This window comes from Pavona decussata, unplaced genomic scaffold, assembly GCF_977016875.1.
Source record: "Pavona decussata unplaced genomic scaffold, jaPavDecu1.1 SCAFFOLD_353, whole genome shotgun sequence".
NCBI lineage: Eukaryota > Metazoa > Cnidaria > Anthozoa > Scleractinia > Agariciidae > Pavona > Pavona decussata.
Genome location: NW_028145734.1, coordinates 797,873 through 815,696, shown reverse-complemented (window position 1 = coordinate 815,696; position 17,824 = coordinate 797,873). Strand labels below are relative to the sequence as shown.

At 36.8% G+C, this 17,824-nt stretch overlaps 1 protein-coding gene and 1 long non-coding RNA gene across 3 annotated transcripts; both read left to right on the top strand.

The window, feature by feature from the left end:
- The first annotated feature begins 850 nt into the window (after positions 1-850).
- LOC146453065 (uncharacterized) lies at positions 851-11,515 on the top strand. Of its 2 annotated transcripts, none has more exons than XR_014859572.1 (2): positions 851-1,133; positions 11,228-11,515. It is a non-coding gene; the product is annotated as an uncharacterized LOC146453065 (long non-coding RNA). The 2 variants fall into 2 exon arrangements; XR_014859573.1 differs by lacking the exon at positions 851-1,133 and adding an exon at positions 9,476-9,675.
- A 2,527-nt stretch (positions 11,516-14,042) lies between these two features.
- LOC146453064 (uncharacterized) lies at positions 14,043-15,869 on the top strand. The gene is made up of 2 exons (XM_085097049.1): positions 14,043-14,438; positions 15,713-15,869. The coding sequence occupies exons 1-2, from the start codon at positions 14,229-14,231 to the stop codon at positions 15,818-15,820; spliced, it is 318 nt and encodes a 105-aa protein (XP_084953175.1). The 5' UTR covers positions 14,043-14,228; the 3' UTR covers positions 15,821-15,869.
- The last annotated feature ends 1,955 nt before the right edge of the window (positions 15,870-17,824 follow it).

Here is a 17,824-nt window from a genome sequence, read left to right as displayed (position 1 = left end):
TTTTAAAAAACAAAAACAAAGACAAATTAGCAGTGAGAAACATTGCACAAACTTTGCAAAATTGGTGGTAAATTTTATAATATATTAACAGAGACCCAAACCCAGATATGACAAACTATTATTAGATAACGTTATCAAAACAGAACAATCGGGACGAATCTTAATCATCCGAAACATTAAATGTTTCATTCTACCCTTCCGCCTTCAATTAACTAAACTGCAACATTTTTGTCGGTGGCACTTTCAAGGAATCGGATATTAGAAAATGGTGAATTGAATCATGCCGTTTTTTTCATATACAAAAACGGCGGATCTATTTGTTTTTCTTAATTGACTTGGCGGAAAGTGTGTGTCAAAAAACGGCAAATAGATACTGCCACATGCTGTTAATAACCTTGCGTGATCTATTGTGTATTAAGACAATAAAGTGAGTGACTGATTTCTTGTTAGGCAGCACAATTTCCTTTATCAATGAAAATGGAAGACGCGTACCAGAACGCCCTTTCATTTTTATTTGTATAGAATGAAACTAAAAGTCACTTACTTTGAAAGAGTGATTTTAATCGCATATACTGAAGATCAAAGTGTCTTTCTGAGAATATTACATTATCGTAAGAAGTACTTTCTAATTGCGTTTGATACTGAAAAGCAATTAGAAATACACTGCTATTTACTATAAGACAATTTCAAAGTAGCGTGTTACGGAAACTCTGTGCCACGCTAAATGATAATACGCCTGACAACTTTTGCTTTCTTCCGACATCGTAAGATGGAAACAGATAAACCATACTATCGCATCTAAAACGTCCTTTTACGGCCGGAAACCACGCTGTTGGTCACAATTCCCTTAACAGAACATCAAGCTCTTTTATTTGCGTGCAACCTAAGTGTATAAATACAGGCATCTCTCTAGTGCTCAATTCTCCATATAGCAAAAACTGCTTTTTGGGTTGGCTATTAAATTTAGGTTTTGTTTCAGACAAAAAAAGTCAGCCCGGCGAAACATGAGGAAAGGAACTGCTATAAGTATTTTCTTGTTGGCGTTTCTTTTTTGCTCCTCCGTCGTTTTCAATCCTTGCCAGGGATTTGGTGCCGGTGGATCAAACTGGAACAGAGCTGGAAGATCTGAAGAGGTAAGAATGTTAAGAATCTCTTTCTCTGTGTTGAAAGTTTATATCTTTGTTACTTAGAAAAACATGAAATGAACAGCACCACAGGAAGATACTTTTTATACACCTCGTTCTACTTTAATCATAAGAGCCTGATGTGTTAGAATGGTCATCAGATGATTTATGATTACAGAAACTATGAATTGAATAACGCCACACCGAAATGGGCGTTACCTCTAGGCAGAGAAAAGTGAAAGAAGGGTAACAGCCTAAAGAAAACAACTTTTAAAGGCTTGCGTAATTATATATTTACCATAAAATATTTTTAACATAACATTTAGCACTTTCAAATGCATTGTTTTGGTTCCGTTTTTGTGATATATATTTTATACTGAACTTTTTCAATCACAAACCAACACAGACAATTAGTTGCACGAGCATAAAAACAAAACAAGCACTTCCAACTGAGCGATTTTTATTCTATTTATATGTCTATTCATATGTCCTATGGTATGGGTGACTAAGGATCAACAACTCGATTTAAAAATCGAGTCTTTGGTCCTTGTTTACCCATGCTATATTAATGCTAAATTCATACTAAATTCATGAAATTATTCACATGAAATTGAATGTATATTTGTTTTGCGCTAATCCATTCAAATTTAAGCTGTACAATCGATACCGGCCGCATTGAATAAGGAGGGCTGTTATCGATACCAAATATCGCGATATTGCATCGACCGACTGACATGCATGGACCGAGGATTTCCTATATCGATACTCACGAGCAGTATAGGGGTTTTATTAACATACCTCAGAGCTTTATTGAACTATTGAACTACAGTTGAACCTCTCCACAACGGCCACCTTGGGGACAGAAGAAAGTGGCCGTTGTGGAGAGGTGGCCGTTATGGAGAGGTGGGGGTGTAATATGACACCTTTTGTTTCAGGAAGTACAACATGTTTAATGTGCCAAGTTCATGCTTACTGTAGCCTATAATGGTAATCCAATCTTAAATAATATATACAGATAAAATACACAATAAAACGTAAATAATGCTTTGAATCAAAATGTTAACAAGACGAGACGACCAAGGTTCGCAACATTCGCTATATTATTGTAGACAATTTATGCTTACTCACCAGCATATAAATGGACACAATCAAAATACGTATATCATTAAAATGGATACATAAACATAATGTTCCGAAGACAAATGTCGATTACTGCATCAGTTTATAAAAAAAGGTTTTTACAAAAAAGAACTGTACTGGCCGTTGTCGAGAGGTTATTTTGGCAGTTGGGGACGCACTTTAGTGGCCGTTTCCGTTGTAGAGAGGTGGCCCTTGTAGAGAGGTTTAAACAAGAGCTAATGTATGGACTGTCCGCCGGGACAAAAAAATTTGGCCGTTGTAGAGAGGTGGCCGTTGTGGAGAGGTGGCCGTTAGTGGAGGTTCGACTGTAATTGAACTAACGTATTATAGGAAGACCAAGAGACTATGAGGTAAGAGAGCAAATCCCCCATACATGCCCCTCTTCCTCCCGGGGGGAGGGGGGGGGGGGTACTTGGGTTCAGTTTTGCTGGGTATGTGCCGCTGGCCTCTCAGAGCCCCAGCCCCATTATAGTCTTTTTTTGTGGCCAGTTATAGACCCATCTTGGTCAGTTTTTGAGAAAGTGTAATTTTCGCGATCCCAACTAAGTCACTTTCTATTTATTTTTTTTCTTACCCCATAAATCCGAAAATGTGCGACCCCATTCTAGTAACTCTACTGAAAATGCAACCCCATCCTAGTCAATCCAGACGTGAAAATGCGACCCCATCCAGCGGCACATCCCCATTAGCCTCTTATAAGGGAGTACCCCCCCCCCCCCTCCCGGGCTCTTCCTATGAAAATTTTTTTCAATCTATTTTTGTTTGCGTTGCTATTTTAATGTCGAAATCTTATTGGTCAGTTAGAGTGACGTCATTTAATTTTAAACTCAATGGCGGATTATAATTTCTTGAAATAGCATGGCGCGAACTAAAAAAAGATTGAAAATAATTATCATGGGGCACAGGGATTCGCTCTCTTACCTCATTGTCTCTTGAGGAAGACTGAGCTAATCGAGGCGGACCAGTCCTTGTTATTATCATTAATATTCGTCATTTGAATATTTTTATGTCTTCATTTTTATGTCTTTCGGTTGCCTTGATACCCTTCTATCACTACTAACAAGACTTCTTGGAATAAGAAGTTTCTATCAAGCTTATTTCTTGTAGACCTTGAAGTATTTAAGCGTTTTCTTGAATCAAATCAACTTTTTTGAACTGACTCTAATGTAATGCTGATTCTTAAATTGAGTGAAGATTTGTCAAGACCTACTTTCGCGTTCTCGATTCATCTTTGCTTTGACTGGTGGCGTCTCAGTAACAGTCTCTTACAACATATATTTCGAAAAAATGCAAGATATTCATACCGGACCGATTTGAAAAACTGTTATCGGCCTATTCTTCTCCCAGTAGAAAATAATAAATGTATAAGTCGTGAACTTGGTGGGGGGGGGGGGGGGGGGTGGGGTACACTGCCTGATCTTAAGTAGTAAGAGGCAATGGGGACACTGGGTGGGGTCCTTTTTACACGACTAGGTTGACTGTGATGGGGCCACATTTTCAATACTGTCTCTTTAACGAAATACATGTGCCAATTTATTTGTATATTTTTTTAAGAACTTCGAATCAGTGTTGTGGTAGTGCTGTATACCATGCATTGTTATCCTAAATATACAGTTGCTTCGACAAAGGTTGTCCAAAAAAGCATAAAAGTGTACGCGATAATGCCGAAAGGAACGAAGTCTAAGAAATACCAAATAAATTTCAGAATCCATATTGCATTGCCCGCCATCTCAAGTCTTCACTGTACGGTAGGTCTTTGTCGAAATAGCTGTATATTAAAAGTTGAATTGAGAATAAAAAAACTCAATCAGAATGCCACTTATGCCATCAGTGGAAGTAGTGTAAGACAAATCAAATCAATTCTTAGCATCATATATTTTTGATTCATGGTTTACACTGCTGGCAATCTTTCACCTGACATTCATGATTAGTCGGACAATTTATTGCAAGAATCAGAAATAAATGAATGAATGAATAAAAAAATTCTAGGAAAGTGTTTGGATATCTATTGTTAATCTCATGGGATCTGTAGGGTTTCTTCGTTATTTTGCAGAGTAAACGCAAAGCGTCGTTGTTAAACAGGGTACGAAATTTTACTATTTACAACCAAATATTGTTACAATGGCTCACCTCGATCATAAGCGAATGCCCAAACTACAGTATTAACTTTTTTTCAAACGGTTTGTTAGCATCGGCTCCGGCATCGTGTAAAGGATGCGTAATTACTCGGGGTTTACTCCTGTGCAAAGCCAATTCGCAGTTTAAATTAGAATCCAGGCTAAATTAGCTGGGACAGGAACTGCAAGCGTGGGCACCAGGTAAAAGCACATGTGTTCAGACAAATTTCCTATCTAAAAAATAAAAATACGTTACACCCTTTCGTCAAAACCCCGCAGACGTACAACAACAACAACAACAATTTTATTTTACAGATTTAGATTATATAAAGGGATTGTCCCGCAAATAGCCACAAAGCTAGTCGAGGCGGGACAAGACAAAAAAAAATTACAGCAAATTACAAACATTCTGGAAAAACGTACAATAAAATGTACGTGGAACTGTGTGCTTTGTACTGGAAACAGCGGTCATTAAATTCTGTACATGTTTGATGATTGTAAGCTTGTCTTCGTTTCAAGCCAGAGACTACTCAACGCTAATAAAATAACGATAGACCCTTTTACGGGTTCGGACGCCATCTTGGTTGGGGGCCGGGGGTATAGACACATCTAAAATTACAGTTGGAATTGTGCTTGATTTTAGACCTCTCTCACTTTGCTTGCTCAAAAGTGACGGACTTTCCAAAATTTAAAATTAGTTTTTAGATATCTCAGTTACGTCAACAATTTTCTGATAAAACGTAATAGACGGAATGACGTTTGTTAAGTGTCATGAGAAATTCTATGATATCGCTTGTATTTTTTGCGGAATTTCGGGCAACATCCCATACTTTTACTGTTACTCGTCGATCCGACACCCCGCTCCCAAGCAACCCCCAGGGCATTTATTTGAACTTTTCAAAATTTAGGTTGTTCCAATTCCTGTTTCTCGGGCCAAAAAGCCGTTCAAATGTCCTACCCTCAATTGTTCCAAGACCTCTCCTTGAGGATAAATTTTCACCTTTAATCAATCGCTGTTCATGCTTTGCAAACAGTGATACAGTAATGACACCCGGCTTTAAAAACTATTTTGAAGCCGTTTTGATTGAGCCGTTTGCTAACAAGGCGCAATCCTGTCTGTCAAAGGGTTCTCAACTCCCCATAATTAGGAAAACCCCACGCATGAATTCTGCTAGACCAAAAGAAAAAAAACCCGTTCAAATTCTCTACTCCTCAAGCACGGTACACAGTCAAATGTCCTGATTATGCCCGTATTGTTCCACTAAGGAGAAGCCTCCAAACAATTTTTAAAGGAAAAAGTAACTAGGCCGTCAGTGTCCAAGTAACCCTCTTAGTTTTAGTGAGCCAAACGTCTCACTCAAGTCACTATGTACGATGACCTAAAGTTATTTCATGAGCTTTAGACCCTCGCAGTTATTTACGCAACTTAAGTAAACTAAGGAAAGAAAGCCTGAATGGGATTCGAACCCATGACCTTTGCGATGCCGGTCCAGTGCTCTACCAAGTGAACTATAGCTATATATCAAGCCATCTGGGAGCTGGTCATATTGTGAGTTCGTAATATGAAACTACATTTGTCTTGAAGTACGGGTGAAAGCGATGATTAAATAGAAGAAAGACTCTCGCAGTTACTTACGCTTCTAAAGTAGTTGCGAAAAGAAAGCCTGAAAAAAATTCACTCATGTTACTGATAACAGCTTTGGCAAGAAGGGAAGATGCGCTGTTTACAAAACGAAGCGAGGGCTGTCATTAACCTCAAGCAACCTGTTATATATTTCGCAAGTACTTAGCGGGGAAGGTGATCTGCAGCTATCTAGAATTTGAAATGAATGACTATCCGGCAGCTTGAAAGTTTAATGATCATTCGAGTAAATGTTGATTTTTGTGTCCTTGAAGTAATCATTGTAATCCGGAACGTTTGTTTTATGGAGACAATAAAGTGCAATTAAAGCTGCCGAGCTGTCTTTCAACTCATTTAATATTTTTATAAGTTTATAAAATTTCTACAATTAATGCCATTACGTAGACACTTTACAAGATAAATGATGGCAGAAAGAAAGCTAAACGACTTAAATGAGGAACGTACTGAGGATCTGAAATGAAATTGGAAATGATGTAAAAAGCAAACATTCTGAACAACCCCCGGCGTAATCGATACGGTGGCGAATTTTCAGTTTCCACATTGAAAACAACCAACACGAAGATTTTTTACCTTTTTTTTGACAGAAGTGTTTTGACCGTCCTGGGGAAATCAAGTAGAAACAAATCCAAATATTTAATGTCGGTGAAAGAATCCTCAATGGATTTTAATGCCGGAGATTTGAAAGCCATAAAGCCCGCTTGCGCACCTGAAGCGAATAAAAGATTGTAGCGTAGCGCTGCCTTATTAGGTTTCTATATACACGGTCCATCCATCGAACTTGTTTACAAAACAGTAGAAACCTCTTTCTTCAATTCAAGTCAAAAGAAAGTAATGAGCGACATGCAAGCCGCCGAAAAGCGGATGAGCAAACCAACTTCGCACAACTCAGTTTTGCTCGACGAACTTTTTTAATTTGACAATACAGTACAGCTACAAATAATTGAATACTTTTTGCGTTTTCCATCCCATTTCAGACATTTCACATAAAACCGCTTGAGAGAGTTTACTGCAAGTTAAAGGTCTACCAGTGTAAGCTATCCTTTGTTCCCAACTGGTCTCATTCATTCAACTGTAGCGACACAGCGCCACGATTTGGTGCCTTTTTACGGTTTTCTGCGAGTCGACTGAGTAACAAACAAATATACTTTTCCAGAATCAGTCTTTCAAGTGTTTCCTACTCGTCGTAGAATCTATGAATTTATCCCCCTAAAGTTACATAAGCCAAATGCTAAAATTTGGACTCCAAATTCACCATTTGAACGGCCAAAAAACTTTCAATTTCTCCGCGCGCGATGCTGAGTAATTACACGCGCGTAGGCCGCTGTCTTAGACGTCCCAACACAGAAGGGAAGTTCAAGCCCTGAAATGGAGTGCCTTCACCGTCTTCGTCCCCTATTATGGCTACTGATTAGGTTGAACAGATTGCAGCCGCAAAGTCATCACTTAACTGTCCAAAATACGTGACATTTTGTCATACGTAGACCAGAAAATCGAAGGTTCGTTTCTCTTGGGTTTTCGGAACTGACAGCCTGCCAAGCGTCCAATATTACCCCACCCCCCACTCCCAGACGCTGTTTACCATTTCAGCGTTAATTGACCACAGCAAAATGACTTTTTAAGGCAACAGTTAAGTGAGATCTTTCAAAAGTGCTGGCTCACTTAAGACTGATTCCCTGTGAACATTGACGGGAGAAATTGTAAATTGGTATGACATTTGTAAAAACCATTTGACAGCGACAAATTCTAGAATTTTGTTTAAGATAGACATCAAAAAGATAGTCTCGCCACTAGGAACATTTATCCAGATAAACAAATTATCTAAGGAAATTAAAGACCTCCGATAAAGGAAGTTCGACTGGCCGGGTACTTACGAATTATCGTATAGAAAATTGTCTGGGGAAACTATTTGTAATGTGCACCAACACTAATATTTTTTTTTTTTTTTTTTTTTTTTTTGGCTAGAAAGGATATTTGCGATTTAGAAAGACCGACTCATGATTTCAGAGGAATAAAATCGCCACCATCTCAAAGCTAATGAAAGGAAAGATAACAAAAACTGCTTTAAATGAAATCCCAAATTCATTGTAGCGTCATAAATATGTCAGAGTTTGATATTTTCAAAGAAGTCGTCAGAGTATTGAATAGATAATATGAAAGAAATATGTAATAAGTGTTTGCCAAATTTTCTTAATCGGAGTGCTTTAGTCAGTTTTCTAGAAAATACACTTGAGGGGAATAAATATTAGGATTTCAGGAACCGGTTCTAAAAGATTGTAAAAAAATCGGCACAGACAGGATTAAAACTCAACGAATTTAATTGCTAAGCCAGGAATGATTCGTCAGTCGCATCCTGAGTACTGGATTTGACTGTAAAGCAAGGATGCATGGCCTATTGAATTGTTACTTTCGTACCATGTTTAAAAATTTCGATTTTTTTTGTACTTTTTGTTTCACGGACATGTATATTGTTCATTCTTCTCATAAAAAAATTAGATCATTGAATACACTTGTTAAAAATGTTTTACTAATTGTGATTCTAATCGAAAAGCCAAAAATATCCGTATGACGCAAAATTTTGACTGAATTGTGTTTCCTCGTAATTGGAAGGATGTTCGTTAGTCTCTCGACCAAAATATCCTAGATTATGACTTACTGCCGGCGAATAAACTAAAAAGTATCTCTTTAAATTCAAGAATAAGTTGGAGAAATATAACAAAATTCTGGTAATTTAACACGTGGTAGCGTTCGTCTGAATATATATTTCAAAGTTATTTTCCTCTTTTTTTCTTTTGTCAGACAGTCAGGAAATTAAAAAGCACTATGCGAATGACAGAAAATTTTAAGTAATATTTTAAGTAAATACTATTAACAAACTCCATGCAAGCTAATGAAGATACTTTAAGCGAAGTAAATCTTTTAATATCCGTTTCTTTCGTAAGAGAACTCGGAAATGGCGCTTGTGGTTTAACTACATGAACAAATAATGGAAATTGCGATTCCCGAAGGACTCATTTAAAAAACACGTGACGTAATTGTATTTTGAGGAGAAAAGTAATTCACAAGAAGCAGTTAAGTGAGATTTTAATATACGCAAACTTACAGACATTACTCAATAATTACAACTTTATAATGTGTTTTTAAAAGGTAATGGCGGTAAAATACGAAATGTTAATGAAAATCTGTCAAGGAACGAACCATCAATTACTTTTATCAAACATTTCTGGAAGTAAAACTTCGGCACAATTCTATGGTAACTGATTATTTGTAATTTGCCTATTGAATTGGCGGCTTAGTAAGCGTATTAACACAAAGATATAACGATTCTTTGATGATTTGTTCTGCTAACAAACTATTCAATGCCTGATGGTTTACATCCTAGACTGTCACATTTGTGAAAGTTGTAATTTGTTTAAGTACCAAAACAACCGTTATAAAATGCAGCAACTGAGAGATCTTCATTTACAAATTGAACGTCAAAACCTCCGGGACTATACTGAAAAGAAAGACGAGAGCCTTAACTCACAAACTCCAAGAAGAGATGAACACAAGACTTGGCGGTTTCCTTGTCCTGGCGCTCATCGTAGCAGCAGTTCTTCTGCCTTCTTCTGAAGGCTTTGCCGGCGGCGATCATTGGAAGAGAAATGAAATACAGGTTTTAAAATATTGATTTGTTCTAATTTCCATATAAATTTTCACTGTTTTAAACGGAATTCGGATCATAAACATTGCGATGTCAATCACTTATCGATACGAGGAGTCATCGATTCAATTGACGAGTGAAGGCACAAACATTGTGTCATGTTTCTTTGCCTCATGTTTAAAAGAAAATCAGTGCCAGTTTGTTACAAAAAAAAATAATGAAATAAGAAAGATACAACAACCGCAACAGCGGTAAACTACCAATTCCAGCTAGAGTTGAATAGTTTTATTTCATTATATGTACTAATATCACTGAGAGATCTCGGGATAAAATTTATAATGAACGCTAGATTAACATGTTGAAGGAACAAAACGTCAGTTTAGGAGAGCTCATGGTAAAGATCACATTGCTGCGCGAAAATTATCTTTGTTTTTCGCCAGAGATTTTCCTTTGGAAGACATTTTTCTTTTTTTGGTTGATCTCATATCACGGTAGAAAGTTTAAATATTCTGTAAACCATGGCCTTTCGTCTTCCGGCCAGCCTGTATCAAAAATCGAAAGTTATACAGCAGATTCAATCGTAATCATCGACAAGCTGTTTTTATTAGTGATTCGCCCAGGTTAAATTTCTTTATTTCAGTTGATTTGTTATCTTGGCTGACTTAAGAACATCCCTAAAATATCTCTTGTTTCCCATCCACCTTTCTTTCGTAAAAGTGGATCGGTCGGTCGATAAAAAAGCCGACAAAAAACCAAACCGGAGCCGGCCGTGATAATATAATCTGCTTCAAAAACATAGGCACGCTAAGTGTACATGAGACTTTGTAGATCATGTGCTTGGAGCTGGGAGTAACTTTTCGAATCGTTGCATTGTTTTACTTCATTTTTTTTCTAAGCTGTTATGTATTTTCTTTATCTTGGGATAATTTTGTTTTCGGCTGTTTGCAAAGCTTTAGTAGTATCTTTTTTAATAATTGTACAGTTGAAGTAATGTTGTATGTGGCCATCCCAAAAATTATCGCTTTGTTCCTTTTACGCGTACACCCTAAGGTTTTTGCCGTCATTATTTTATTTTCTTTCTTTTTGCTTTTTTTGCCAGAACTTTGCACAAGAAATATACCTCTGATTTTAAATGTTAATCAAATTCATTTGTTAGGAAGGGTTTGTTTTGCGTTTGTCCTAAGTTTTAGCTATGAAAAGTTCCTATACTTAAGCCGTTCGCTGAATTCAACCTTTTTTTTTTTTTTGAAACTCTGACTGCTCAGCCAAGTTTTTTTCTCTTTTTGTTTTTTGTTTTTTGTTTTGGCTTTATGGATGTTCATGCTTTCGAATTTTATCTGTGATTCAAAAGTTAAAACCAAGTTGTACAGCGTATTAGATAGCACCACAGGAAAGTATTGCTTATAATTAAGAGGTTTCTTTTGATGAATACGCTTTAAAATTTTAATTACAGTCAACAACGTAACCACATAATACAATTCATGTTCAGTATGACTCCGACACTGACAGAATTGAGATCCTGTTACATACTCACCAAGTGATTATATTGTTGTTTATCGTTCAGGCTAAACGTGCACTGCACAACATGTGTAAGGTGGCCCGGGAACATTGCAAGCGGGACGTCATACTAGAGGATTCGGAAGAAGCCAGACGCGCTGATCCACTGCAATGAGCGTTCAAGTCACAACCATAACTAAAAGCATCGCTTAAGACAAATGAAGAACTTTCATAATTGTAATATTTAACACAACGATAATACAGCGAACACGTTAAACTTTGAATGGAATCCTTGGAAGTTTACTGACAATAATGTAAAGATGCAATAAAGTAAAATTATCACTTCCATGTGCAATTTATGATTGTTTTATTATGAATATTGAAGTTAACAAGCAGTTTATTTCAGCTAAAACATTGGCCCCTGACAATTTTCGCTTTTGATATCAATAGATTATCAAGAGATTAAGCCGAGGGTGGATTAAAATAGCTAACGCTGGACCGTTAGCGTAACCTGAAATCAGTCAAAATGCTGGTGGTACAGAAGTAATTCCATTTGTGGCCATACTTGTTTCACTGTCCCGACGATTTTGCTGTATTTTGATGAAAACTGATCAAATATTTCACAAAGAAACTGTTTTGCAACATGAAATTGCTCAGAAAGAGAGAAATTTAGCGGACAGGTTCGGTGACTATTTTTTAAACCTGAACATTTAATACCCTTAAATTAAGAAAATATTAAAATTAATATTAATTTCAATCACATTAAAGTACTTAATTTTTTCTAAAATTTCTTAGAATTAATGTACTGTTTAGTCCCTCATCTCCTTTGTCAAATCTTCTAAAAATCGCGAAGAAAGCATAATATTGATTGTGTCACATATATTGAGACATTCTTCTTTATTGATTGTGTCATATATATTGAGACATTCTTCTTTATCACTATAATTTAAAATTTTTATATAGGCGAGGTACCGAAAAACCATTGACACTGCTGAGAACGCCTTAAAATTAGTAAAAAAAAAAAAAAAAAGAAAGAAAGAAAGAAAAGAAAAGCCAAGTTTGAGGCCTATAGTAGTTTCGTTAAATATCAATATTTTATAGACTTTTGTATGGAAACGGATAATTTATTCTCGTATTCATACAAACGTCTGCAAAAATTCCTGAATTTGTGCATGGAACTATACCTTCGCTATTTTAAAAGACAAGACTATAAAACTTGGCCATATTATTATTTTAAGGTGCTTTTGGCCTACTGACATCGAAATTTCCAATTACCGTGCGAAAGGTCTATTTTAGGATCGCCTGAAACTTCCTTCGATTAGACAACAAATGTGTAATGACGCTGAAGTTAAACTTACACAATCGTAACACTTTGAAATACACTCCTCCCTTGAAAAAGCTTAAATGATTCCGTATTATTGTAGCACAAAGTACCGGTTGTTTTCAATCAAGAGAGCTAAACCTTGTGAACTGTGGTTATATTTGTACAATTGAAGATAAGCCCTGGCAGTTATTTACGCAACTGAAACAGTTGCGAAAAGAAGGCCTGAAAAAATTTCAAGGTTGAATGGGATTCGAACCCAGAACCTCTGCAATGCAGGTGCATTGTAATTACCAACTGAGCTATAAAGCCAACTGGGAGCTGGTCATATTGTGAGTTCGTAATATACCCGTGAAGGATGAATAAATGAATAGGAAAATATGAATATGAATATAATTATTTGTTGAGTTTTAAACAGTTTCATCACGATAGCTACATCCTCAGACATTAAAGGCCATGGAGTAAAGCTGTTCTGATTCTGCTACAGAAAAACGATGGAAAGTACTGCTGAATGCTTACTTAATGCTTTATAAAAGAATACCGTGTTAGGACACAGTCAGGCAAAGTCACATATAATGCGTAAATGAATTAAAATCTTTAAACAGTAACGCTTTAAGTCAGTATACTTTTTACTGTGAGACCGATCGAATTAATTGTACAAATTTCTTGTTTTAAAGCGGTCCAGCCCTCCGAATTAAGTGTTTTTAGGAGAAAGGAAGTGGCCTGCTCAAGACGTTCAACACGCTCCAATTTATCTAGCAGTTCCTCAGTGCCCCGAATCTAAAGTCCAGTCCAGCACCATAAAAATTCTTCTTTCTGAACTGGTATATTTAAATTCAGTCAATTCTGTACAGTTATCGAAATATCAGTCGCCGAAGTAGTTTTATCGATACTTCCTAATACCAAACTTGTACGAAAAATGTTAACGTGTCAATTCCTGTTTTTGAACGAAGCGGACACTCGACCATTCGTTAACACACGACACTATTGAAGTGATTCGGATAACTACTCAGTAACTGTCCTTTGATGATCTTTACGGCTAACAACAAACTATTCAAAAACGTACTTCTCGTTTATTTCGGAATCTATAATATATTAACGAAACTTAATTACTTTCTACTTTTCGCCGTGAAAGCACTGATAATTTAAGAATTTTTAGAGACAAATCTAAAATCATTTTGAAATTCCACTTTGATGAGAAAGCAACAACATACAACACCGATATATTTTTAAGCGGCATTTAGAACCGTGACTGCAGTGCAATTTGTTAATTTTCTCTCCAAATTCAAGCATTGAAGTAGTACCTTGATAAGAATATTTAAATGATAAAAGAAATGATTCTTTAATTATTTTTTACAGCTGGCAAAAGGCGATTCAAAACAATTAAAAATTCTCGTTTACTTCTGAGCCTGGAATTATCAACGACGAAGCTCAATTTTTCACTCATAGTGTGAAAGTCCAGAGTTATAGATTACTTAGTACTCTCTTGAAACATGCTTGAAATATCACTGAGGTATTTTCATCGATTTTTTTCTTTTGACACGACTTTTTCATTCGGCGCAATTTCGATAATTTTTGGCTTGACCATTAAAGTGGCGGCTTAACAGAAGTAATTTAACTTCAAACACTTTTTGTTTAGTTCCGCTTTTGACATTTTCGAGGTACTTAATCACTTTTTAATGTGAAATTAAACTAACACTTGTTCAAGTCCGTGCCATCCTAAACAGTTAAAAAGTGAAACAAGAGGATGAAGGCTTCATTTACACCTGTACTGCTTGATATCCTCTGCGACTTGTTTAAAGGGCAAAACCTCGAATCGCTCTCAGTTCCACCAACTGAAGAAACCATGAACACAAGACTTGCAGCTTTCCTTTTACTGACGCTCTTTGTAGCCGCAGTTCATCTTCCACAAAGCGAAGCGTTTGGTATGAGCTCCAGGAAGAGAGATGAAATACAGGTTTTAATTAATTCTATTTTTTTACTAACAATACATAGACTTTTAGCGCCATTTTAGACGTAAAATCTATTCAGAAAGTCGAGCATTTAAATACTTGTTTCCAAAAAGAAATGTGTATGCTTGAAATAGGGTCTTCTGAAATCAGAGAGAGTTTTGAAATCCAAAACGAAAGAAAAAGAGTTCCAACCAATACCGCAAGGCATTGAACGGTGTTATCAAGTAAATCAAGATCAGACTTTTTATTTGGCGATAAGGAGCTGAAAATTAGAGAAACTGTATTGTAAGAGAGCTTTTCACTTGACGATAGAGAGTTTTCCAGCGTTATTTTTAAGTAATTATGACATTGATATATTCTTGAAGTAAACTTGATTTTAGCGCGAACAGTTTTCCCTTCGAAGTTGTTCTTGTTCATTATTCGACAAGATCTTGAAAAACTTGGTCTGTTGTCTTTTTGCACGCAAAGGTTTGGTGGTAGCCGAACTAAGTTTTCTTTTATTGGTTTGAATCAATTATCATCATTTCCGTGATAAAATTCTTGTAATGAGCTATCCAATGAAGAAACTGAGTTTATTTTCTTTGGTCGACTTGGTACCGGAAAAAGGTGCAGGCTGTAAAAATAGGCACGTAATGCATACAGACGGCTATACGGTTGTTTGAAGACCCGACATGGGAAGATTGGTGGGTTGCATGGTGGCAGAAAGCTTTTATTTTGACTACAGTAAATTTGAATGACAGTTCATCATGGCTCATGAGGACAGCTAGATCGAAAATTCAAAGGTCAGCGTATGGAAAGTCGAAGATGTACCAAGGCTGTTCACCGATTTATGTTTTTGGCATGAACTTAAAACCAAGCATACGAGTTAAACATTCGGTTGCCAATTGGGATTTGTCTAAAACATTCTTTGCAATGAAGAAGGGTTAAAATTACAAAGAATGGGGTATGTAAGTTACTTGAATTTATTTCAAATATTTTAAATTTGTGGTTTTGCGCATCAAATTGCAAAAAAAAATCATTGTTTTATCACTGACAATCTTAGAAGCATGACATGATTCACGCTTTGGCATTGAGGATGAAAGCTTTAAAAAGTCTTGGGTTTTCATTCAGTAATCTTATGTTTTTATTAAAAAAAAATCATTGTTTATTTACAATCTCAGAATCATTACACGAATCAAGTTTTGGCATTGAGAATGAAAGCTTAAAATCTTGGCTTTTTATACCGTTTTCCAAAGCGAGTACCATAATCTTGACCGTGCCAATTGTTTTTATCGTTCAGGCTAAACGAGCAAAGTACGAACTGTGCAGAACGGCTCGGGAACACTGCAATTGGGAGGTCGTACAAGAGGACCTTTATGGTGCTCGCCATCCTGGACCCTTGCAGTGAAAGATCGCAGCACTGAAAAGAACCCTTCAAGAAAGAGGAAAAGTTCAGATCCAATGTCATTGTTAAACAAGATGACGACGGAGTGAGCTTGTAAAACTCTAGCATCCTATTTGTAGTTTGTAAGGTGTAGAAATTTGCAATAAATTTGCAAAGCTTAACATGTTTTTATTCAGTTGAACGTAAAAGGTTTACTGAAAGTGTAAGTTACAGTCTTTAAACTAAGACTTTTTTAAAAACACCTTTACACCTCATATGATCGATTTAAACCAATCAGATTCGGAGAAATTGTAGTGGTCAATATTTATCACGGTCAACCAACCCAGATTTCTTTTTATTGGGCCAGGACAATCCTAGCGGCACGCTTCAATTAACCCAATAGCAGAAAGTTATTGAAGCGCCAAAACCTACTATTCTCAAACAGGGCCCACCAAACCAGTCTGCCTGTACCCCCTTTAATTTTTTATCCTCAAAAGATGGTATCTTTGTTGCATAGCCACCCCGCTATCCAGGAGTAAAAAGTGGCAATGAGACTCAAACCTCGCTTTTCTTGTTTATTTAGCAATACTGACTCTTGCTAACTGAATATTTCTGTGTCAACTCAAATTTAAAGCCAATAAAATTTTGTCGGTAATGTTTATGAGATAGATGGTGTCTTCGATAACCCCCCTACCCCGTACAAGGTGGGTCCTCTTCGAACAAACTTGTTATGACCAGTTCTTTTACTTTCAGTTAATTGTTTAACCGCATTTGTAGATGGCGTTTGAAGCCAGTCTCAAACTACAAGGCTGTCGATAGCAAAAATGTAGAAATTACCATTTACCACTGCCTTTTGTAACAAACATCAAAATTTCGTCCAAATACGCTTTTTTCCAAGAGAAATATCTTTCTGTGAAAAAATGTAGCTTAATTCGATTTACTGCAGTATTTACGGTCGAGATTTCAGTACTCACCTTTGTCAGTGTCAATTTCCTTGTTTTGACTTTGGAAGCCAGCGAAAAGTTGTCCTGGCAAGGTGAGTTATGGCTACCTGACGTGTTTACAACGGAAAAATTTGTCGTACCTGCTAGGGTAACCATAAAAATGGTCCTCTAGCCGATTAATGTAAACACGACTGACAGCGAAAAACCAAGAACCACTGACGACACTGAGCGGCGGGGTATCGTTCCTACAAGCAGTTGCAATACGGGTTGAGACACTCTCTGTTATTGGGTACTTTTTCGACACTCACCATTGTATTACTTGTTACCCCCCACCCCTCCCCCCTTATGAATATTGAACGAAATTAGCAATGACATTCAAGCAACAACAATCTTTATTTTCTTAATTTTAAACAACTTACTGGCCAGCAGGTAGATAGTGCTAGTCGGCGAGCCTGTCTATATAAGTTCAATTACATATTCTTATTTTATACATGCATTGTAGTAAAATAAGACAAGGTAAAATAGAAAGGAGGGAAAGAATTAAAGAAAGAAAGACAGAGAATTTTTCATTTGTTTACAAGGATTACGGCAGGGTTGGTTAGAATGAGAAAAAAATAAAGCGTCAAGTGACATTGAGAGGGGGAGGGGGGCTTGAAGTGTATCACATTGTTCATTGACCTTTAAGAGTGCGTTATTTGCAGGAAATAGGAAAAATGCTTTGAGTGTCTCAACTTTTTTGCAACTGCTTGTCGCTACCATGCCAGCGGCCCCCAGCTACAGCAAATCGTCAAGAGTCAAGTTACCGATACTAGTACTGTATTTATTCGATTAACCACCCACCTTCGAATAAGAGCCCACCTCGAATGAGCACCTCCCTGGAAGCCCAAAAAGTTAATAAGCGTCCACCCTCGAATAAGTGCCCATCCTTAAAGCCCAAAAACGTAGTAATCGCCCACTCCATCCCTTCCCAACAACAACAACAAAACATTTTTGCCCAGCGTGAAGTAAGAGGACCGTCAGTTGTGTTCCAAAATTGGTTTTAGCAGAAGCCCATGGTTTTAGATACGATAGTCGATGAACTTTT

What these genes read in the sequence shown, in the direction of transcription:
- LOC146453064 (XM_085097049.1), top strand. Translation starts at nt 14,229, where the DNA reads ATGAAGGCTTCATTTACACCTGTACTGCTTGATATCCTCTGCGACTTG. An exon ending in GGAAGAGAGATGAAATACAG is followed by an intron (nt 14,439 to 15,712) that starts GTTTTAATTAAT and finishes TTTATCGTTCAG; the next exon opens with GCTAAACGAGCAAAGTACGA.